Source organism: Mastigoproctus giganteus, chromosome 13, assembly GCF_048544385.1.
Source record: "Mastigoproctus giganteus isolate SK-2022 chromosome 13, ASM4854438v1, whole genome shotgun sequence".
Classification (NCBI taxonomy): Eukaryota; Metazoa; Arthropoda; class Arachnida; order Uropygi; family Thelyphonidae; genus Mastigoproctus; species Mastigoproctus giganteus.
In genome coordinates, this window is record NC_143587.1 from 69,669,947 (window position 1) to 69,696,018 (window position 26,072).

At 38.7% G+C, this 26,072-nt stretch overlaps 1 protein-coding gene across 1 annotated transcript in view; it reads left to right on the forward strand.

The window, feature by feature from the left end:
- The window catches only part of LOC150076146 (calmegin-like), a 308,067-nt gene that overhangs the window by 281,152 nt on the left and 843 nt on the right, over nucleotides 1-26,072 (forward strand). The window contains exon 19 of the mRNA XM_090387267.1: nucleotides 13,212-13,532. Within this exon, the coding sequence (XP_090243393.1) occupies nucleotides 13,212-13,532 (321 nt within the window). The remainder of the gene's footprint in view (nucleotides 1-13,211; nucleotides 13,533-26,072) is intronic.

The window sequence follows — 26,072 nt, forward strand, 5'->3', positions numbered from 1 at the left end:
AAACTTCTTGAAATCAAGAGAGAACCCAAGCAATGGCTATCCAGTCTGAGACGAAACAGAAAAGAAGAAACCATCCTAGCCAGATTACGCATTGGTCATATGATGATCCTCCAGAATGCAGCAACTGCTTATGTTCACTAACAGTAAAACATATCATCCTGGAATGGCCGCTATACTGATAACTCCAGCCAGTTATCATTACAGAGTGTTCTAGGAGATCGTGAGGACATGAATGACATTTTTCTCTTTCTAAAATTGATAAATAAATATCACAATATATGAACCATATCACATGTAAGACAAACTAAGAAGATATTAGACAGTAATCAGTGCATTATAGCCTAAGTTGCTGATGCACCAACAAATTTAACAACAACAACAAGTCAATATCTGGGAAGGTAAAATCCCCCATTATAAGACATTCTGATTTACTAGCCCACTATTTCTCTGTACAATTGTTCATTGTACTCATTAGAGTCATTAGGCCTATAACACACTCCTACTCTTATTTTTGCTTTCGCAGTGCTTATACCATACCAAACTGACTCAACAGTGCACTGTTCATCTATATCAGCTGGATGCACTTCTTTTGATTTTATGTTTTTCTTAATTAACAGCATAACACCTCCTCCCTTCCTATCCTTTCTGTACACATTGTATTCCCCATATTCCAGTTCTGCATTCCTTATATCTGGGTGACACCACATCTCTGCTATCCCAACAATATCTGCCTTTGATGTCTTGACCAACACTTCAAATTCATTAAATTTATTTGGTATACATGCACCTATTTTTATTCCTAGTTACCCTAACACATCCCATATACCCACCTATCTCACGATGACTGCCATCCATCCCTGAAACCCCCAACATCCCTCACTCCAGGTCGCTACTTATTCTAATAGTTGTGCAAGAATCACCTTCACCTCTGCATGTGGCTACTGTTAAACTATTAGTCCTTGTATCCCCCCCAAGCTAGCAGTTTTCCGACCCACCTAACACTGCCTCGATAGCATCGGCAAATATTCTTAACACAACCACAATCTAACCGATCAGTACTAACAGAATGCTCCATCTCCTCCATATGATGAGATCCATTGACTAGGTGATCAAGTATAACATTAATACTGCTGAGCCAATATACAGTTTCAGAGTCTCCAGATGGCCTTAATTTGTGCAAACACAACTTATAAACAATACTCCACGGATCCTCATTACCAGATGTTTGCACTGTTTTTCCATGCATCAAATTTCCTTTTAGCTTTAAATGGGTATGTTTTCTCTTGATCAGTTGATACTCAGTTTTCAATCTAGCAGTAGATGCTTTAATTTCTCACAATTTCTAATGTTGGAACTTCTTAGGTGCTTTGGAGATCAGTAAGATCAGAGGACCACTATTGCACTTGAGCACGTTTACTTTTCTTTAATTTCATTGACTCCCTCGAGGCATCAAATAACTTCTGTTGTAATAATTGAACCAGATCAAATGCATTAATCCTATTCAACTCAGCTAATGATATTTCATCAAAAATTGTCCTAACAAATCTGTAAAACTCACCCCAGTCAGTGTGCTTAATTGCAAATCTTTGAAGTTGTAAGGGATGAGGTTCAATAAATCTGCTTCTAGCACAGCCTAAGTCGAAAATAATTGCTCTGTGATCACTGTTAATCCAATCTGGTTTAACATGCCAATTAGATATGAAATTGAAGGCCATGCTGTTGACTAACATTACATCTATGTTAGACTTGCCATTAATAGTCCAAAATGTCAGTTCATTACCAGGCTTATTAATGATCTCAAGTTTAGATGAGGATATCAGCTCTTCCAATAACCTGCCTCTGGCATCTGTAAATCTATAATAATCTGTAAATCTATAGAATGCCATAAAAGATTTTTACCATTTGAATCCAGACAGATGTCACTTTTCTGCCTTTCAATCTGAATAATACCTCTTCCAAATAGCTAGGAGGGCAATCAAGATCTGCATTAGGCTGATAGTGCATAGATATAATGAAAAAGTGTCCCCTACTAGCTTCAATATCAACAGAGACTGCATGTGATGCACATAAGTAATCAATTCTGGTCACAACCAGATCAGAGCTGAAAATTAGAAAAGCAGCCATTAGTTTGTCACACTTCTTTGAGACAATTCTAATAGAGTTTGGGATATCCAGTTAGCTGACCACTATAAACATAAGATTCCTGAACACACACACAGACAACTTCAATCCTTTCATGTTCACAAACTAATCTTAGTTCTTCTGCTGCAGTTCTTGCATGCTGCATATTAATTTGGAGAACCTTGAGTTTGCCATATATATTATTTCTATGGGTAAGAGTACTATTGCTCATTACTGTAAAGTGCAGAATACATTCTTTTCTTAGTAACTTTCAGTGCAAGTATGTATTCAGGACACTTATCTCTAACCGAATGAGCAGCAGACCTATTTTTTGTATTACAATTGGAACAACACTGAGGTTTGTTTTTATTTTTAGAGAATTTAAAATTATGACCCATCACACCACAATGACTGCAAACTGGCATATCACTTCTACATGTCTTAGAAGTGTACCCATACCTTTGACAATTATAACAAATGATAACCAAATAAAATTCCTTAAACCTGTAGGACATCAATCCAATAAAGATCCATGTTTGTTTATCAAGAAACTTTTTAACTGCAGTATATTTCCAAAATCCAGTTAATTCCGTTTTTGTTTTCATTAGAAAAATGTATTTTCACCTCATCACTGACATCATCTCTGCATAGACTGATATGTATTAGGTTTATTTCATATAACTTAAGTAGATCTTCTTTATGTACTTAATTACATCATATAATGTTCAATATCTTTGAGTTCATTAGACCTAATATCCTCAGTCTCCTTGTTAGACTGTCTCAATTGCAATACCCTTGTCAAGGTAGTCTTTGCATTCTCCTAATTTGTACCCTTTTAAGCCAATTTTCCATGATTTTAGAGACCACTTTTTCTACATCCATGCTAGACTTAAGTTTAGAATCATGCTGAGGCCTCATCAGAAGTACATTATTTGAACTAACATTATTTCTAAGCCCATTATTCTGCTTTGCATGGCTGTCGTAATTAGTTATGTTATCCTTCCTATTTTCCGTAACACCATTTTTAACAACCTCACTTACCAGTACACCTAAAACCTGTAATTATTGCAATGTATTCAGTTAGTGACCCCTCTAAACATCTATTTCTCTTTCAAGCATTCATTATCTATTCCCAATTTCAAGGCCAAACTTTCCAGATAACCCCATTTAGCCATTATTTGAGAGATAGCAATCACTTCTACATGTCTTAGAAGTGTGCCCATACCTTTGACAATTATAACAAAAAAAAGTAAAGTAAAGTGCAGCCATTACAACCCACTGCAGGATGGAAGCCTCCTCAACAATTCATGCTGAGGGAAATGGACCATAATCTGCCACGCTGGTCCAGTGCGGGTTGGCAAATCGACCGTATTCAGCAGTCAGGGGCTTGAACCCCGGTCTACTCAAAGAGCGTGTGCTACTGCACTCCCGCTTCCTTAAACCTCTAGGACGTCAATCCAATAAAGATCCATGTTTGTTTATCAAGTAACTTTTTAACTCTGCAGGATATTTCCAAAATCCATGGAATCATTATTGATTCCATGTCTTTAGTAAATAAAAATTCTTCTAACTTTCTTCTCATACACGTCATGACAACATTGATTTGTTCATTATGGAAATCGTTAAAGACTTGTTTCTGCTTATTTTGATTATTCAATCCATCTTTATCAAACTACTGTAAATCTTTAAATCTGGTTTTCATAATCCAGTTCATTTTCTACTAAATCTTGTGACTGATATTCCAAAGCATGTGAAGCATACTGAATTATTAAAATTGTCAATATCCTCAACTGGATTCATATATTTACTGACAATGTTTAATTCCTGTTCACTTGTCTCATTTCTTCATCATTATCCTTAAATACCTCTACTTCATTTAATACATTAGTCAGATTTTTCTTATGTTTATTGCTCCTCCCTTCTCTCCTCGAAACAGGAGATTTAATCTTAACTGGAGTAGGCGTGTTCACAGAACTTTCTCCTTCATCACGATAAACAAATTTACCACTTCTTGCCATAATTCTCAGGGGTTCTGCTTCTTGAGGAGGTAGAGCTATCAACATCCAAGTCACATTCCATAGCCCAATGAACACTGCATTGTTCAACAGAAGGAGGGTCATGGCAGAAGCAGGGGCGAAATTTGACAGTATTAAGATACTGTAAAATTTGGCCCCTTCAGTCTTTAGCTTTATTACCTTGCTTTAAGACTTCTTTAAATATCCTATGGGAACCCTTACTATCAGAATTTGAAAACCCATCACTGTCCTCCATATGTTTGTTACAAAACCCATTCACTGTATTTACCTCATTCTTACAAAAGGCTCAATTTTGGGGAGCTCTTGAATCTTAACAGTGGATTTCCTATTATTTTGTTATCCTCCCTCGAAACAGTATTTTTGTTAGCACTCATTTTATTCATTTATGCTTATTAATCAAAATTCAATCATAATATGCAGTGCCACTACAATTTCCAAAAATCACTTCTTTTAAGTTTATACTTCCTCAGATTCAAACCCTGACACATAGAACAGTAAGGTTGTTCTCATTAATTAAGGTCCCCCAGTCTCTAAGCATCAGGATTTTAAATTGTAGCCAGATAGAATTTCAAGTATTTACGCTATGCTGTAGCTTAGGCAAACAATCAACTGACTGTTAGAACAAATAACATTCCAACTGTCAAAATAAACTGTCTATGAGTAGTTAAACATTTACCTGATGTTTTGAAAAATACACTGAGCCACAACACAATCCAACTTTGTCAACAAGATTAATACCAAGAAAATCAAATAACTCTACTTAATACCACACTTTCAACATAAAATTCAGGAACACATAATAACGTGTTTAGCATAGACAGCAGCTAGTAGTGCCACACGCCACTCCCCAGACTTTCTACAGAGTACAGAGTATTTTCGGGTCTAATGGCACCAGGGATTTACCCCATCTCCGCATATGTCCTTTGTATCAAGGACAGTACGCTGTCAAGGCCAGAGGTTTAAAAGTGTGTGGGTCATGTGTTGTGTAATATGTTGTGCCCCTTGTTCATCTGACTTGTTAGCTGCCGGGCCCCTGATTGGACCTAACGTTTACATACTCTGCCACGTGGAGGCCAGCTAGGTGTTCCCTTAAAGCTTGCTCTGGCAGGTCCTGCCACCTACTTTCCTGAGATTTCAGTGGCTAGGACCTAAAAAAAAAAAAAAAAATTTCTTTTCTTTTGGGCACAGATGGTATATTATATGCTGTTTAGAGGGGCTATAAGGGATATCTGCTGGAAATGATAAGATTTCCTAATAGGTTGGGCATGAATTTTGATGTTTTAAATTTGGACGTGTGGGGCAGGCACTGTAAGGGGAAAGTGATGGGAGGGGAGGTGCAAGACTGGTGGGTTGGAAATTGAAAGTAAGGGGTCAATAGGGAAGATGACTCCTGTTGAAATAGTGGGGCATGCCCATGCCCCACCAGAGGAGAAAGAGGAGACAGGAGGCTGTCCCCCCCCACCAGGGAAAGAGGAGTAAAAAGCAGGCTAGGCAGTGTCTAGCTGGTGCAGTCCAGTGGAGGTCAGAGTCCAAGTTGCAATCTTCATCTTTGCGTTATTCTGGTGGAGATCCAAGTCCAGAAGTCTGGTCCAGTTTGTCACATTCATGTGTTGTATCTACTTCAGGTGGTCACTAGTTCAGTTTTGCAGTCATTTCCGATAGTCAAGTCTGTTTTCATAGGTTAGTGATGATGTGGCAGGGATCTTTGTCTTTCAAAAAGTTTGCGAGCAAAGATGGTGAAAGCCTGGTAATTATTTTCTTCTTACAGTATTATTTCTTCTTGGTTCCTTAGCAAGGAGTTGATGCGTGGGTATAGCTGACATCTGAGGTCCTCATAGTTGTCACAGTCGTGGATAAGATGTTCCCAGGTTTCCTCCTGCCCACAGTTACAGCTCAGGTTGTTAGAGATATCCAGCTCGTTGAGTTTCCCCTCTGAAGGAGCCATGTCCCGTAAGAAGGAAGGTGGTGTGCAAGCCAGGGGAAAACCAGGACGGGGAGATAGGATATACCCTGTTGACATCGGGTATAAATTTTTTGGTGACTTGCCGTTTTGTGGTAAGATTCCGTCTATTTTGCCAGATAGATTGCAGATGTTCTGTTAACCTCTTATTTTCTAAGGATTTGCTTTTCTGTGGATCTGTTGTGTAGTCTAGATAAGTTTTGGTTCTTCCTTTCGAATGTTGGCATAGCAGCTCACACCACACAATCTCCAGGTCCAGGGGAAGGAAATCCGCCAGGACCTGGTGTGCATGGGTGCTCACCGTGCAGCAGGCTCTAGTTGTTGTCAATAGTATGGATCGGTGGATCAACTCCAGCTTTTTCTTGTTGACTGCTGTGTTTGCTTTCTGATACCAGGTGCCTGCACCATAGGCAAGGATAGGGATGAAGAGAGCTTTGTATAGAAGGGAGAGGGGCCCTCTTCTTTAGTCCCCAGTCCCTCCTAGTGATTTTGGTTATCAGGGCCAAGAGCCTCCTTGTTTTGGTTCTGAGGTAACAGAGATGAGATGTTAAGTTCAAGTTTCGGTCTAGTATTATTCCTAAATATTTTAGTTCCTGTTTTGAGTTTGATGGTCGCTTCATTTATTTTGATTAGTGGAGGTCTACCAGGGTCAAGAGCACCCCTGAGGAGTATTGAGATTTTTTTTTTTTGTTGAGATTGTTAGATTCCTCTTGGCCCAATCCTGTAGCATGCATGTGGCATGATTGCCTATGGCCTCCAGTTGAGCCCTGCTGTCTGCTTGAAGTGTTATAATCAGATCATCAGCGTATGACATTTGGAATATCCAGATTTAAAAACTCATCAAGCACTAGATTCCACAGGAGTGGCCCCAGGATGGATCCCTGGGGGCAGCCCCTGTAAACCGGTCTGGATACAGAGGTAAAGGGAGTGCTGACTGTGATTCTTCAGTTTTCCAGGTAAGATTTCAGGCAGTAAAATAGATTTGATGGGATTTGAGCCCGCCAGAGCCTGGCCAGAACACTGGACCACCAGAGGGAGTCAAAGGCTCCAGCGGAGTCAATTGAGATGAGGAGGAAATATTTCCTGTTACAGTTTCTGACTGCATTGATGATCCTCTCGAGGGCATCAGTGGTGGAGCCTCCCCTCCTGAAACTGAATTGGTTTCTTGACATTAATTGAGCATTCTGGTATCGGTTTTCAATTCTGTGGTAGATGAATCGCTCAAAGAGCTTGCTCAGCATCGGCAGTAGAGCGATAGGCCTGTATGAGCATGGCATGTCCTGGGGTTTAGTGGGGTTTTTCAGGATAAGTCTGACTCGGGCTATCTTCCACGAAGTTGGAAAGAAACCTTCCGTGAGACATTGATTTGCTAGGTTTAATATAGTATCCGGTATCGTTTCCACTGCCTTTTTTTTTAGTATTTCTGTCTCTATTTGATCTTAGTTTTTCTGTTTTGCATTTTGGCTGCAGCTACGTTGAGTTCCGTTATCGTGAAAGGGGGCTGCACTGTCTTAGTGGAGTATTTATCATTCCCTTGCAGAGAGTTCTCTGTTCCTGTGTGTCTGGAGTTATTGAAGGTAGGAAGATTTGGTCCAATATGTTATTAATGGAAAAGTTCCAGGATCTGGTGTATGTTCCTTAAGGTGTTAAGGTGGCAGCAATGACTTCTCCCCTGGGGAATTTACTGGTGGTAACTTTATACACCACTCCCTAGGGGTCTGCATTTCCCACTGTGGATACAAGGTCTTCCCAGGAGAGTCTCTTGTTTTAATTTGAGCCGTATATTGGTTCCTGACCTCCCGGTATTGCTGTCTGAGTATGTCAACCTATGCTTGGGGTGAAGATCTGTGCACCCTTTGAAACCTTTTTCGGGCATTATTCACTCAGTGTCTTATTGCCTGGAGTTCTGGTGACCACCAGTAGACTGCTTTGGGAATGGACTTCTTCTTCCTGATGGCCATGTTTGCTGCTTCAGTTATAAGCTGTGTTACTTTTTGTTGGTGTTGGTCTGAATTGAGATATTTTGGGTCAATTCCTGGCTTTTTCCATCAATGTCTGTTGGAATAAGTTCCAGTCTGCTTTTTGGATGGCATATCTTGGCGATTGCATCAATGCAATCCACCTAAATACTGTGCTCCTAAGGAGTGGTGGAGGTCAAAGGTTAGGACTCTGTGGTCCGAGGTGGTCCAGTGTTCTAGTGTTCTTGTACCACCCAGGGGGAGAGATTCCCAATAATCGACCGAGTGGCAAGAGTTACATCTATATTTGCCTCCCATAGTGTGCTGGAGAAAGTTGGCGGTTGATTAGGTATGTTCAGAACTGCTAGATTACTGTTGGAGATGTAATTCTCCAGGTGCTGACCATTTCTTGCACCCATACAGTCTGGTCTTTCACTGTTCCAAGCAGGGGATCTGCAGTTGGCATCCATTCCTACTATGAGTTTGGCATTCTGCATTTGTAGTTGGATATTTTGCATATATCTTGTCACGGGCAATATATCTTCTCCCGGACGGGCATATATAGAGGTGACAAAATTCCCCTAACGGTGAGGTTATATGGGCACATACGGCCCAGTTTGTACATAGGTCTGAGATCTTGGTTACCATGAGGTCAGCATTCCGGACAGCGATAGCAGCCCATGGGTTGTCTCTGTCGACTTGTACGATCTTGTAATGTAGGGGGTAGCCTTTTACTTCCTTGTTGTAGGTGTAAGGCTCTTGTAGCATTAGTATGTCATAATTTTCTTCCGTGGCTTTTTTAGCCATTTGTGCAGCAACAGCCTTAGATCTCTGAGCATTGTGCTGTGCGAATTTAATCTTTGTTTGATTATAGTAATTCCTGTTATTGCCCATACTCGGTTCTGTTGTGCACTCTTAGCCTTTATGTAGATTGGACACTTATTATCCCATAGTGAGTGATCAAATGGTGGCTTCATTTCTTTACAATTCACACAAATTGCAGGTTCTGCTTTCCTGGGGCAGAATGTGAATTCATGTCCGGTATCAGCACAATGGTCACAGGTAAGATGTGTTTGCTTACAGGTGTGGGTCGTGTGACCAAAGCGGCAGCACCTGTAGCATTTGGGAACAGACATGTGCTCATGAAAACCGTGGCTGCCCCAGTTTACATAAATTCTTGATTGTTGACTCAAAGATTTCTAGGATTTCTAGGCCGCTGCTGAGAGCTCTATGATCCGATTTATGGCATTTCTATTTCTGGATTTAGTTTTATGTTTGGGCATAACGTGTTGCCCTGATTCTTCCTCCATCAGTGTCTGCTTCAAGTTTTTGCAGTATATTTCCTCTGTTAGTTCTTCTGGGGTTGTCTCTTTGTGTACATCAAATGCAATGATGCTTGGCCCTTTCCAGCAAGGACTCCCAGCATTGAAATTTTAGAGTTGCTAATTATACCTTTTATGTCCTCTGCAGTTTCAGTCTCAGTTAACACCTCTGCGTTTCTTGTTTTCCGAATAGATGTAATCTTAGTATGCTTGAAGTCACCTTTCAGCTTTTCTACTATTGTTTGTTTTACTTCTTCACTGTCTTGTGTGTTTTTGTAGAGGCTGGTTTTAGTACAGCTAGGTGCTGTTTTGGTATGAGGGTTTTCCTCTGGGCTGTTGTGGTCTAGTTTGTAATGGTGCTTTCGTTTGGTTTGTTTAGGTTGGTCCTCAGCACTTGGGAGTAGGTAGGGACACACTGTAGCATTTTTCTTGCCCTACTGTTTTGATAGACTTGAAGTTTGGCTAAAGCAACCTCTTTTTCCAAGTTGGTCTGGACTAGGATTATCTCCATTTTCATCCATAATCCCACTATTTCCCTCTGAGTGCAGTCGTAATCCTGTTATGTTGTTCTTTAAATAGGCTTTCTAGGGTAGTCCTTAGATCAAGAGACTGCTCCAGTGCAGTGCCTTCAGGTAGTCTAGGGTCCAGTGGGGTTTCTTGTTGTTCTTCCTGCCCTTTTTCTGTCGCATTTTCTTGTTGGGAGATAGTCTGCTTGCTCCGTTTGGTCTTTGTTCTCGCTTTTGGAGTGGGTTTTCATCTCTGATCTGGGAGCTGTGTGTTGCTTGCCCTTTCTCTTTGCTGTGGATGTTGTTAGAGTACTGTCCAAGTCTTCGTTATTCTCTATAAGTAGTGCCTCCGTAGCCAGGTGGGAAGGAGCAGCAGTGCGTAGCACACGCTTCTTGATTAGACCGGGGTTCGAGCTGGTCACCACCAAATACGGAAGATGCGGTAAGGTCAGGGAATGACCACCGCATATCCAGGAGCAATATGGCCTTAGTTGCTAATGCTCCTAAAAACCAAATAACAAACAAACACAATCTCTATAAGTATTGGGTCATCGTTATTTATAGGCTTTTTCAGAGGCGTACTTGGATTTTTCGATTTTCTGGCCAGGTCTGTTTCAGTTTATCGGTTCCATATTTTCCCTGGATGAAGAGTTCTATAGGGCAGCTACTGAATTGCTTAGCTGCAGGAGTGCAATGTTTACTTCAGATTCTGTTTCATGTTTGTTGCCCCAGAGCTTGCTGGGTTGAGGGTGGGGGGGGGAAGAAGTCTCAACCCTAAGTACCAAAATACCCGGATGTTGTGCTTAGTTTATTATTTATTCTGGGAGGACAGCACTGTGCACATCATTATATATATTCTCAGTATCATGATATAGTGATTTTACCTGACTTTTATTAATCCTATGTTAAATCAAGTATATTTAGTACCCCTAAAATGTATTGGATATAGATGTAAGTACTTGAAGTATGTAACAAGTAACTCACACTAACGGTCACTCAGACAGGGTCCGACCAATCAGGGCTCGACCGCGTGGTGTACACTGAGAACGTATTGTTATATATATATATATATATATACACACACACACACACACACACACACACACACACTGAATATCATAAATATAGTGACATTAAATAACTTTTATTAATCCTGTATTAGATCAAATATATTTAGTACTCCTAAATGTTCTAGATATATAGATGTCTTATTAAAGTACGTGGCAAATAACTCACACCAACGGTCACTCAGACAAGTTCCGACCAATCAGGGCTCGACCGCATGGTGTACACTGAGAATAACTGCCTTTGTTTATCAGGCATCATATTAAAGTTAGACAGAAAAGCAGTAACACATCTGATATTCATCATGAAAGACATATGTGGCTATAAAGCTGTTCAATTACAATTCCCGATAGTGGCTATCATCATCATTTGGGCGATATTTGCGGTACCAATAGCTTTAACAAAATTCATCTTAATATACAATGGAAAGTTATCACGTTGTAACCCAGCGAGATCAACACTAATGTAAAGTGACCATAATTTTCATTTACCTTGGCTGATCTTCACAAAGTTGATGTGTGGACACATCTTGAGAAGAGGAACTTGATGGACACAAAATAGAGCAAAAGCGACACTTTAAACTACTAAAATCACAACAAATAGTGGAGCACCAAAACTATGCATCTGACCAGTACTTGAACAGCACCCTCTCCCCCAGACTTTCTACAGTGTTTCAAATGTCATAAACACATTGTTGAGTACTCATCTGTGCTCGATATGGTGCAAAAGACAATAAGAGCAAAGGCACATTCAGCCATTTAACTCATTTGTTTAAAAAATATTTCTAAGATTGATAATGATTGAAATATTTCTAAGACTGATGATGAAATGGAATAGTATATATTAATCATGTGAGTAGCAGCCAGCTGACGTTATGTACTGGCTTTTTTGAGCTATGTATTGTGCAGTGGAAGTGAATGACTAATTAGAAGTCATTTTGGTTTGTGTTCTATTCAAATACTTTCCCATTAAACCTCTGAACATTCTGAGAAATATAGACAAAGTTGAAGTTACCTTCTGCTTTGTCTATATTTCTTCTTTTCATGGCTGCAGTATTGAAGAGTATTTCCCCCTACCATCCAGTGGCATAGGGGTTTTGGTGTATTGGCTTCTTTGGCTATAGTGTACCACTTTAGTATGGCTTATTGTGTGTTATGTCTGTACAGATGTGTGTTTTCACATGCAAATATGCATGCATTGAAGACTGAAGTTTTGAAAACATCAAGGGAGGTTCCATCTGTTAACTAACTGTAGGAGCATGTATGAATTCCTTAGTCTGACAAGACTGAAACCTAAAATTTTCCACATGTGATAGAAATCACTATGCTGTCGTGGAGGCTCAGACTCATACTACCCCAGTAAAGATAAATCCAGACCAGAGAAGGTTAAGTCCTTAGTTTCTCCCTATACACCAAAGCCAATTAATGAACTTGCCAAACTTAAACAAAAGCATAATTTGTTCTGTGGAATTGTTGCAGATTTTATAACTTGGGTGTTATCTGACACACTGCACCCTTCCATTATGGATTAAATGACTAATCATTAGACAACAAAACCCATTTTCCTTGCCCAAGCGTCACATACCCTATATCCAAATTATCTGTTATTTTTACCTAAGTTACCCTCAGAGAAGAACAGTGTTAAACTGATGTTATCTCAAGTACAATACTGTATTTACATTTGTGGTTATTATCAATAATACATAATAAAAAAAAATCAAATCAATGCATTGCATTCACATCAGATTAAAATGCTGTACAGTAAAAAATTTGCTTTGGAAAATACAATGTTATTGTACAAATAAAAATCAAAAATGATTAGTAATTTTTCTGTACCTTGTTTCTCTCTTCATATGTTTAATAGGCTTAAAATTATTGAGGCAAGGCAAAAGCCGGATTAAAGCTTCAGTATCTTCGATATCTGAGTTTTTCTGCCTGAGATTACATGGTGGTAAGATTGCATATGTCTTGAATGATTATGGAGGTATATACCCAAGATTTGGATCATACTCCTGAAAAAGGTGCTATGCCAACTTCTAAATATTAGAATGCCTTACTCAATACTTATTTGTCAGTGCTTTGACAGGGGAAGTCTCTTCAAAGATAGTTAAATGTTTATTTTTGTCTAATTAGGAAAATCCTCTTTTTTTTCTCAAGTTCAAATAATTGACCTGACAATCACTGAAAGTTGGTATTGAAATGACTATTCTGTTAAGATCTTAAATTCTCTGAATTTTATTTCAGGCAAAAGAATTAAAAATGCAAGCAAAAAATAAGAAGACTGATGAACCCATCCCAGATGATCCAGAGCTAAAAGCTCAGAGTTTGGAAAAGGAGAAAACTGAAGAGGAGGGTGAGGTGGAGGTGGAGGAGGAAAATAAATATAGTACTGAAAAAGTTGAGGAACTTCCATTGGAGAGTCAAGTAATAAAACAGCAGCAAGAACAACTAGAGAATGAAGGGGAGGAAGAGGAGGAGGAAGAAGAAGGTGAATCAGAAGGAGAAATAGTAAAGCCAGAAGTACTAAATGAAACAGAACAAGAAATAGATCATGAAGAAGAACAGGTAAGCACCCCTGTTAAAAGATATTTTTTGATTTATTGAGAATTTGATTTCTTTCAAACTTTCAGCTTTTTTATCAGTCTTCAAAGTGATTTTAGAGTGACCTGACTTAGTGACTTTCAGGGATAAAAACTAGGAAAAAAATTAATTTTCATGCAGAAAATAAAAATGGTCATGATGTTTATCCAGCCAGCAGAGTTAGGGCTATGTGACTTTTTGTACTTTTATTAGTTATGTATGCCATATTTGAATTTTCACTTGCATTTTTCATTAAATGCACATCAAATTTATATAAAAGGACCACATCTGAATTTCACTAAAAAGTAGGCAAACGTAATAACAAACTAAATGTCATTAGTCAAAGTAGGGGAAAAAGACAATAGAAGGAGTGCCTCACAGCCCTTGACTTACTCTAATAGTACAGTTAGTGAAAATACCGAGAATATGTGTTTTACTGTGGAGCATAATGTCACTCTGTCCCTGCTATTCATTATCAATAATGATAATGAATAGCAGGGACATTATCCAGTTTTCATTATCACTCCAAATGCCTTGGAGTGATTATGAAAACTACTAATTGTAAATAAATAAAAATACTGTCATTAAATTCAGTGCAGGAATTTAATTAGGAGATTAGCACTAGTTGCACTAGTGGCCCTAATGCCAGCAAAATATACTTAAATTGTATATTTATAAAATGTTGTCTTGTCAAACTTCTTAAGACTTCAAAATGCCATCTTTGAAAAAAGTCTTAAGTTCAATTAACAATATACAAAAAAATGTACTATAGTGAATTTCTGCTGTCTTATCAAATTTCCAAAAACTATCTTGGACAAATACTTCAGTATCAGAGACTCACTAATAGACATACAGCAAATGTATTCTGTTAAATAGCAGGTCTGTAACAGCTATGGTGTAATTGCATCTCCATCTCTCACACTCTCTTGCCACCTTCAACCCATGATATCAAATCATCCATTTTGGTTCTTTTTCTTTTTGATTCCTTGTCGATCTTTCTCTTCAGTGACATCTCTCAACAATAGCTGATAAAGATAGGAACACCAAAATATGTAGGCTATTACAAGATGACTTTTAGCAAATATGCATATTTCTACCACTTCCTATATGGCTGTTTTAGTGTCATTTGGCACCTTATTGGTGGGAAGCCAGGCACTTGAAAAAGAATCCTAATGACTACCAGTGAACTGTTAGCTGAGTTCACACTAGACGAAGTAAAAAAGAAAGAAAGAAAGAGGGTAAAGGAATGCACTGCGCCCCTCAATTTATTCAAATTTCATGTAAAACAGAAATAATAAGAAAAAGGAATAAAAGTATCCTGAAAAAAGAATCTCAGAGGAGCTGGGTAAATGCCTTCTCTTTTTTCACCCCTCAGTCCCTTTAAAACTAATAGTCCAAGTTTCAATTCAAACTGGTTTTGTTGAGCATGGCATTCATCTTGTAATAGCCCATGTAAACTAAAATGCATTAAGGGCTTATGCCTCAGGCTGCAAAGAGAATTAGGCTACATACTAATATGATGCAAATGCATCATATTAGTACACAGCTAAACTCTGAATTAGCAAATTTTTGTAAAGGCGGCATCGTTTAAGTTATATCTCTTATTGTGAATACCTTCACAACGAGTTGCCATGATATTGCACTACTTCAAATAAGTAATGCTTCACCAAAAGGAGAAGACTGTTGTTACTTATTCTCAGTGGATACCACCACCCAGATGTCTCCGTTTTGAAATATAGTATGGGATAAAGATATCAGCTATCCTCAATATCCCTATAAGACTGAGCAAAGAAAAAAGAGGTTGGAAAGTGATAGTAAGGGAGGGAGAGGAAAAGATGCCGTAGAAGAATGAAAGGGATAATTAGTTATAATTCGTACGAACTCAGAGCTCCATGCCCCGGCTGGGCAACACGTCCCCCTGACGGGGACTGTTGTTACCAGTCAGAGTCCTGCAAAGATGATTAAGATCTTCCTCTGGTGCCGTTTCTGGCTCTTGAGCCTTCATCAGTGGGTAGATAGGCGTACTGGTTAGACCAGATGTGCTTTCCAGTTTCTGGATATTTCTATGGAATTAACCCTTCAGGGACCCTTTATTGGTCCTGCTTTGGTACTATCTAGTGGCCTGTATGGCTTTAAAAAAAAAAACCGAATAGGGACAGCGCCCTTATTCACTCATCTCTATATGACTCAACCCAATTGGGCTGCTCACTCGTCCACTGACACACTCCGAGGAAGGCCCAGTCCATGTATTAGCATTAGTAGAGGCATATGATGCAAGAAAGCAAGCTTATTGCAGCATCAGCAAAAAAAAAAAAAAAAAAAAACCCACTCCCATTTCACCCCTCCGTTTGTTCCAAATACTTGTCCAGCTGAGCCTTAAATTTATTTAGACTATCAACTTCCACAACAATGGACGGAAGTTGGTTCCACCAACCAACTACTCGCTAGCTAAAGGCAAATTTCCACACATCTATCCTACATCTGTCTTTCCTCAATTTGAATTTATGCCCTCTCAGGTGATTATTCTCAGCAGGAGGAAGAATCCCATCAGCATTGAGCATGCTCAAACCATTCAAGGCATTATACACCTCTATCAGATCACCTCGCCGGTGCCTAGTCTCCAGACACTGTAATTTGCAAAATTTAAGCCTTTCTTCGTAGGAGCAATCCTTTGTTCCATTCACTAATCTTGTTGCCCTTCAATGTACTCATTCCAACAGCTCTACATCCTCCTTAAAATGAAGCCTCCAGACCTGTATACAGTACTCAAGGTGTGGCCTGACCATTGCCTTATACAAGGGTATAATCACCTCCTTATCCCTGCTAGAAAAATTCCTGTATATCATTGACAAGACACTGAGCTACTCTTGCAGACTGTCTGCACTGCTCAGAAAACTTCCTATCTGCCCCAGGTCCTTTTCATTCTCTACCACTGTCAGTGTAGTATCACAGAGTTTATACATTACTCTGAAGTTACTGCTTCCCATATGTAGTACTTTATATTTGTCAATGCTAAACTTCATTTGCCACCTCTCAGCCCATCTGCTCAACCTTTCCAGATCCTGTTGCAGCAGCATACTGTCAGTAGTGTCCTTAACAACCCTGCCAACCTTTGTATCATCTGCAAACTTGGACATTAACCTTGATATACCATCATCAACATCAGGAAGGATACCATCATCAGGAAGGATTTCATCATTATTGAGCTTACTCAATCTATTCAAAGCCTTAAACATCCCAAACAAATCTTCCTGCAGGTGCCTAATCTTCAGATGCAGCAATTTGCAGAACTGAACACATCAAAGGAGGATATTGTTGGGATATCAGAGACGTTTTGTCACACAGATATTAGGAATGCAGAATTGAAATTTGGGGAGTACAATGTGTACAGATAGGATAGAAGGTTGTCAAATGAACTAATGAGACTCGTGGCAGAGAAGAAAAATGCATGGGAGGCATATAAATTATCAGGCAACACAGAAGCCTGTGGCAAATACAAGCTGGTCTGTAATCAAGTCACAAAGGACGTTAGGCAGGCGAAGGCAGATTAAGAGAAATCTTTGGCAAAGGATTTGAGGAAAAACAGCAAGGATTTCTTTACTTATATAAACTCTAAAACGAAGGGCATATATCAAATTGGTCTACTTGATATCGATGGCTCGACTGTTGATGATCCCGCTCAGACAGCAAACAAACCAAATGAGCACTTTGCATCTACACCCACACATGAGTTATTAAAGATTGAAAATGCCAGAAGGCCATCAAACAACGGCAGGGCGCTCAATGACTTTGCAACAACTAAGAGCAAAGTGCAGGAGAAACTGCTGAAGCTAAACACAAGATTGGCACCTGGGGTGGATGGGATCTATCCAGTTCACAAAGGGGCATCGAAGGGTGAAACGAGCAATTAAAGACCAGTCAGTTCAACTTCTGTTCCGGGCAAAACAGTGGAGTCACTGGTCAAAGATGCACTGCCGGACCATCCAGACAAGACTGCAGCAACAATTCAGACACAGCACGGGCCCGTTAAGGGAAAGTCCTGTCTGGCAAATTCTATTGGATATCATGATGTGGCCACAAAGGAACTGGATGCAAAAAACAACTTTGACATCATATACCTGGACTCCAGGAAAGCTCTGGTACCGCTGCTCAAGGAAGACCACTGCACAAACTGGAACAGAACGGCAATAAGGGCAAGTTGCCACAATGGATAAAAGGATGGCTGAGTGGGAGACCACCAAGTTGGTGGCCGCCTGGAGTAGGCTTGCCCTACATAGGTTCTAGGGTCATCCCCCTCTTACACCCTCCTTTTACCACCTGAAGCTTTTAAAGCTTAGCCACCGTACATACAGGAGAGAGACCAAATGCCTGCAGCTGACTTGGTCCCTATCCCCTAATAACTAAGCTAATCTGGTTGGTATGTAACACCCCTAGCCTAGACTGATCATTACCATCTAAGCTGCACATATGTTATTATCTATTAGTTGACATAGAGGTGTGGGGAAGCACCATAGCTGTAAAAATCTTTGCCTTCCGAGTTGCAGTAACTCTAGTACCAAGAATCTTCTTATTGCAGCATGCATCATTCGAAGGGCGCATTTTGACACCTCTGCTGCAGAGCCTTCTTTTCTTTTCCTGATTTTCCAAGCTTGATATTTACCTTCATTTAGGAGGTATATCAGGATGCTTGTTGCTCTGGAAATCGGGGCTGGAAACTGTAGAACTAGTACTTGTTCCCTAGTAAAGCGCGGTATTCTCATTGTTTTATGCACACGAATCCAGATCCGCTGAGTAACCGGACAAGTGAAAAATGCATGTTCCACTGTTTCACATGCCTTACAATATAGATACTCAACATTCATATGCCCCCGGAATTTGGCTTTTTTTCTCCACTGGCAGGTGTCTGTGTATTATTCTCCATGCCAGGTCTCTTTGTGACTCGTAACCTATGTGGTGATGTAGGTTACTCAACATCCTAGTCGTGTCCAGTCTCAGCCATCTTTGTGGCACCGGTACTGCCAGTGCATTTATATCGGATAACTTTCAATAAATTTCTGAAATCTTGAGCTTGTTTCCCTGTATAAGCCCCCTGCAGATAATTCTTGTAAATGCTTGATTACTAATTTGTAAAAATGTGTTATTATCTCTACTGTTGGACCAGTATGTTCCTTTCCTAGCAATTCAGTGAACCTCCCCATATTATACTTTACCAAGGCAGCCGCTACATGGACTCCCCATAGGGCAGTCTGAGTGTGTTTTAGCACATATGCCCACCTCAACCACTCTAACCGTGGTACTGCATAGCCCCCCTCACACTATCTGCTGTGTAGCCTCTGCTGCATTACTTCTTGTTATCTACTGTTCCAGAAAAACTTAAATAGTCTTCAGGTTAACTTTCTCTGTGTGCAGTAATTGAATGACGTAAATGGCACAATGTTCATCAGGATCGGTACCAGAATTGTCCACATAATGCACACTCTTCCGGAGAAAGATACCATCCCCAGATTCCACTCTGACAGAGCATCCTCCCAAGAGTCTAGTAATTGCCAGGACGATGTTACCGGACATTTTGCAAAAGATACCCCCAGGATGGTTATAGGTGCTGTCGAGACCGTGAGGCCTGGTGGCAATTGTACTGGAGCCTCAGTTCCCCACTGTTAGAGTTTGGTCTTGCTTTTGTTTAGACACAGACCACTTGATAGGCTAAAATGACTGAAAGTAACCAGCACTCTTCGTAAGGAACTGCTATCCGCTAGGGTTAGAATCACGTCATCCGCATGTGCTACGTATTTGCAATCAGAGTGTGGACCAGGAAGACGAACCCCCCTGATGTTTTTAGAAATGGTTAATTGCTTCAATATGGGTTCCAGTGCCAATGAAAATAGTGCAGGGCTTAGTGGGCACCCCTGTCTAACTCCCCATTCCTGTTTTATTTTCTCTGAGCTATAGCCGTTAATCAAGAGAGTAGTTTGTGCCCCTTTGTACAGACTTATGATAGCTGTTCTAAGCAAAGACCCCATTTGGACTGTATGCATCAAATTCCTTAGGTACTCATGGGAGAGTTTATCGAAGGCCTTTGCCAAATCAAGTACCGCCACCACTATGCTGTATTGTTTCTGATTGCAGTATGCTTGCAAATCTTTTAGAAATGATAGATTTGCCATCATAGATCTTGTTGGGATTGCATATGTTTGATTGGGACCTATAATGTGCCCAAAGTGCTGTTTGATTCGGGTGTTTAGTACTTTGGCATACAGCTTATAATCAGTATTAAGCAGTGATACTGGCCTCCACTCGTCCACTTCTTTCTCCGTTTTACCCTGTTTTTTAAGAAACCGTTTAAAGGGCTGTTTGGCCCTTCTTTAGTGGGTGGGTAGGTACCCTAGTGATGTAATGATGTCAAAACAGTTATGAAGTATAACTCCACAATATGAGAGTTTCCTGATGGTGTATAAGACGAATTAAGACTAAAATGCATTAAGAGCTTATGCCTGAGCTGCAAGAGAATTAGACTATGTACAAGTTAGTGCAAAGTTTTGTTTTGTACAAGTTAGTGCAAAACAAAATTGTTTTGCACTAACTTATAAATAGCTCATGTATTATTTTGTGTAAAATAGTTTTTGGAAGTCATTGTTAGTTTGACAAGACAACAGCATATTTTGTGCTTTTTTTTTTTTAAATTATTTAGGAACTCTATTAGGAAATGTGATTTCTGTTCCTCTTGTCCAAACCCACAAGAGAGCCTGTGTATTATGGACTGTAGTGGGGGCCACTGCACAATGAAGTAAAGTTATGCTGGAATATGTTTCAGCTGGAATAGTGATTCTTGACTGTATATCACTGGAAGGAAAAAATATTGTGACATATAGGGAAAGGACAGTTTTGGTGGTGTTTATGTGAGGAAGGGGAATAATTTTTTTTGGTGGCATAAAAATTAATAGCTGTATGTGCCATGTAAGACTTGCAGGAATGCAGTTTGTCCTCATTTCCTTTTTATTTATGATAAACACACTTCTTCATAGGACCTGGTTGGCAAATTTATTGGAGATGAAACTGACCAGAGAATGGAGCAATTGGCCAGTTCCTAGCACGCTCTCAAAGCGAGTTTTTGCTTTGAGAGGGTGCTAGGAACTCGTAACGTTGGGAACTACTTGTGCACATAATTTTGTATTTACCAATAATATGTATATCTTACTACAACTTAGTCTATGTGCATGTGCTTATAGATTGTGGTAAATGTTGGGGAGAGTTAACATGTTTGATCTTGTCTATCTGCCTCCTACCCCTCTCTCTTTCAGTAATGCAAAGATAGTAAGTAGTTGTAGTGTGAGTACATGTAGTTTATCTGCACATCTATTGCATATTGTTTTTCTTCTGTGTTTTGCTTAGCTTTCATTTTGCTTTCATTGTTGAAAGGTGTAAGCAGAAGCAAAGGAAGTGTCTGAATTGTCTTGACAATTTCTGCTGTGTGTGTGGTGGACGGTTTAAAACAAAAATCAGAGGAAGAAAATCTGCAGTATTAGTACATGTGCACATACTTTGGTTGTGAGATTGGTTATCAGGACAAAGTTTGGGCTTCATGTGTACTGTATTTACCTGCACCACATATCTGAGGGTGTAACTAACTAGAAAAATTAAAAGTATGCATAATGCTGTTCCTCTGTGGTTGCAGTTTTCACCACACCATTGATTGCTATTTCTGTATGACAAAAATATCAGGGATGTCTAGAAAAAATGGACAGATTTTTTCATAATGCTCTAACATAATGAAGACCTGCTGATACCAGATATCCCAAAATATTGACTACCAATCAGAAAATTATAACAAAGCACACAATTGCAACCTCTGCCAGGTGTGTCTAGGGATGTCTAGAAAAAATGGACAGATTTTTTCATAATGCTCTAACATAATGAAGACCTGCTGATACCAGATATCCCAAAATATTGACTACCAATCAGAAAATTATAACAAAGCACACAATTGCAACCTCTGCCAGGTGTGAACCTTGTTTTTAATTTCTGGAAAAAGTTTGAATTTTTCATATTCTGCTTGGAGTATACCAATGTACAATCTTTTCTTAATAGATTGCAATATTTATGATGTGAATTTTTTTTTTAGTTTTTAATAAAAGATTGAATATTTAAAAATGCTGCATTTTTTTTAAAACCTTTTATTTAAAAAAATAGATATAAAATATTGAAGATGAATCTTTATTCTTCCATTTTCTTGTTAAAGAAAACTGTTACGTGCATGAAATATAAAATATGTGAACATGCATATATTTCTGCTTATAATAGATGTTTTATTCACTTCATCGGCGCCTCCTTAGCCAGGTGGGAAGGAGCAGCAACGCGTAGCACATGCTTCTTGATTAGACTGGGGTTCGAGCCCGTCACCACCAAATACGGAGGATGCGGAAAGGTCAGGGAATGACCACTGCATATTCATGGAGCAATATGGACCTAGTTGCTAATGCTCCTAAAAACCAAATAACAAACAATAACATTCACTTCATTTTTGAATTTTTTCAAAATTTATTTCAAATTTGGCACACCAAGAAGCTTGTAAGATTTGAATATTGAGCACATTACTCACTATCCTAAGTGATTATCGCCTCCTTTGTTTCCATGTTTATTGTTCAAAACATGAGTACAGTAATACCCCGACTTACGTTACCCCGACTTATGCGAACTCGGAGTTACGCGGTTCTTGATTTTTTTTCATTTGGCAACGCTGCCGCCCACTATCTTCAAGGTCGTTTTTCATATGTTATCGATATACGGTGCGACGGCGGAGAATGAGAGCGAAAGATGAACAAAATTCAACTTTGTTGCTTTTATATTTTTTATATCAGTGAAGGGGAAACACATTTCACCATAATAACGTAAAAACCAACACAATTCCAGCTATCGGTATAATCGCAAATGCAATTAGATCGAGTTTACTACCAGTTTATAACAGATTTCACTAGCAGAAACGCAACTGTATTTTTATTGTTTTATGGTAGTAACCCCTAGAAATGTGAGGTGTTAATAGTGCATCTCTGCCTTTATGGTGTTGTTTATTCAGTTGCTACATGCGCGCAGCTTTGTTTATGCGTATCAAGCGTGCCTCCTCGTTTTGTAATTGTGCTTTATTCCCTAAAAATGAGTAAAATACTTAATTAAAAGGTGTGAAAAGGAAGCGTCCTGGTGAAGACACTGCAGATTCAGAGAGAAAAAGAAAAGCAATTATCGATAAACAGAGGCGGACTGGGTCAAATTCTTACCCCGGGAAATTTATAGTGGCCTCATACTATGGTTTATGGCCAAAATCACACTGGCCCACCGGGGTTTCCCCGGTAAGGCTTATGGCCAGTCCACCTCTGTCAATAGAGAAAAAATATGAAATTGTGAAACGCTTTGAGCGAAATGAAAGACCATGTGATATTGCACGTGCTACAGGCCTAAATGAAGCAACGGCGAAAAGCACATGACAATTGCAAACTTGACAGGTTGAAAATTGAAAAGGGCTCAATTGTAAAGGGCTTAAAAATTTTAGAAAACATAGACTCCAACGAAGAACGCGTTATAGCTATAAAGCAAGGAATAAAAAAAAATTATTAGCTTGCTACGAAGAAATTCTGCGTGAAAAAAAGAACGCGCTGTGTCGTCAGACGAATTTGTTAGATTTTATGAAGCCATCGACATCGAAATAACTTTTTTACGTAAGTCATTTGTTTTTTTTAATACATATTTTGTATTAATATGTATAAAGAACTGCAATTTTATTAATATTTTTCTTCTAAACTAGTGTTTTTGTTAGTCCTTGGTCCCAATTAAGCAAAATTTATATGTATTTATATGCAAAGTTGTACCCCGACTTACGCGAATTCGACTTACCCGATTTTCGTCGGACCCACCTGTCGCGTAACTTCGGGGTATTACTGTATTTCAAAAAAGATGCAGTTTACAACCATTCTAAACTATTAATAATTGTTAAATCATGTAGGAGAAAATTTATAAGTAATGTGAACTAGAAACAAGCAATGCTAATTAGTAGCAGTCATCTTTCCACACTAATATTACCACACGTTTAAAGGTAGAACCTTTAATCTTTGACTTTACAACAGAGAATTAATTTTTTTTAACTCTGATCTTTTTTGTCACCATAAAAATATAGTTGTAGTTGGCCACAGACTTTCTCAGTCTTTTTTTCAAAAACTCAGTTTTTCTTTTCACCCCTCCCCCCCCACACACTGAAATTGGATTTTGCAATTTTACTTAACGTGTAATTAAGTGAATTTCTGCTTATTAACAAATTGAACATTGAATGTGCTGTGATAGTCTCCATTGCAAAATAGAAACGTGTTCATAGAGTTGTTCTCTGAAACATGATATTTCAGTTGCACTATTGGGTTTGTGTGGTGCAAAGCTAATGAATATCTTTTGGCATACATTCCAAAGAAATGACAGTATGCAAGGTTTTCTGGGTATTCTAAAATCTGAGAAAGGTAACATGTTTTACTTGTGCGATATTTCAGTTTCACACAGCAAAAATGCATTGTAATCAGACATCTGCAAACAAATAAGCATCACTGCATGTAAATGCACTGCACATATCTTTATGCATTGCATTTTGTAGTGACAATGTTGTCACGCATGCTGAATGTTTATTTTTGTCTTTTGTCTCAGAAGAACATAATGTTCTGCAAATTGCAGTGGCTGGAGACTAGGCACCTGCGCGGTGATCTGATTGAGGTATATAAGGCCTTGAATAGGTTGAGCACGCTGAATTCTGATGGGATCCTTCCACTTGTTCAGATTACGAACCTTAGGGGGCATAAATTCAAATTAAGAAAAGACAGATGTAGAATAGATGTGCGGAAATTTGCCTTTAGCCAGCGGGTGGTTAATTGCTGGAACAAACTTCCATTTGTCGTTGTGAGAGTTGATAGGTTGAATAAATTTAAGGAGGAACTGGACAGGCATTTGGAGGGAATGGTGTGTGTTTTTTTTTTTTTTGGCTGATGCTGCATAAGCTCATACATTTGCTTTCTTGCATCACATGCCACTACTACGCACACACACACTCTGCTTTTTTTTTTTTTTTTTTTTTGGGACAGTGCAGAAAAGTAGGGCATAGAGGCACTTTATTTAACAGTGGCTTGTGACATTTGGATGCAGTACACTTCAAAATTTGTAATATTCTGTAAAATTAGGCTTCAGTTAAATGAAAGAGATAATTTCAAGATAATTTGTGCATTTCGATAATACCTAATCAAAAAGACTTTTGGAAAAATTGAACCATTTCGTGAACGCTCAGAGTGTGATATCAAGTGAATGTGAACAAGGATTTTCACAAATATTCGAATCTGATCATCAGCCCAACCAGAGCTTCGTTGATGACAAAAACAATTTCTTCACTACAATTTCTTAAAATTTTAGCACCACCGCTGACACACTTCAGTTCAGCAAAATATGTTGATTCGTGGCTGCTTCGGAAATGTCATTCAGCAACAGAGACAAACAAGAAAAGAATTCATAGTGTGTTGGATGTGAACTCAATAAAAATTTGGAATATTCTCTAAAAAAATTTATTATGTTAAAATTTTACTTATTTTTTTATCTTTCTATACATTAAAATAATTTTCCTCTAGTGGTATTTATTCAGCCAATGGGAGAAGAGGGTGTGGGTTACGTGGTAATATGCAACAAATATTAAAATATATAATGGAAACTTGTTTTACTGTGGTAAAACAAGCTTCTGTTTAAGCGTGTTCATGCTAGATAACCTCGTGCACGTAGTTTGTTTATCTTACATGACCACGTGGTACCATTCTTGATTTCCATATGTAACATATTTATGTATTTCATAGCTAAGGAAGAGACAGTTTTGAAAGCTTCTGTTAAGTATTTTATTTTATCAAAAGAAGCGAGCAGGGGGCAAAGCCCCCTATTATACTTGAATAATAAATCTGTGCTTAATAAACTGTGATAATATACTTAATTTGCTGTTCTTATTCCAAAAACATTACTACTAAAGTAATAATATCAGGAAATTATTTTTTAAAGTACTATACTTTTCATGTCTTTAATTTTCAATTTTTCCTGATAGCAAAGAATGAGTAACGGCACCTATTCTTTTACAACAGTGTGTGTGTGTAAAATGCAGACCGTTTTGGGTACATGGGCAAGTCTGCAGAGTTTACACACTGGAGAAAGTGTGTAATATGTTACAATGGAGAAAACCTTTCAAAAATTCAATGTCTAAAAGTAACCCTGCTGCCTTATCTTTGTCAGGTCTTTTTAATTTAGAAACTCAGACTGATAATGAAAATGCAGAGGCCACTTAATCTCATGACTTGGTTAAATCCTGTGCATGACAACAACGTACATGTGGTTACAAGTGTGCCAGGCAGATACAAGTCGGCTTGTAAATTTATCTGATGTTGAACATTTCATCAAATGCTTTGTTACTTTCATAACCTCTTACTGATAATGGAGATTTTTTTTTTTTTTTTTTTTCATGAATCCAGTTAATTT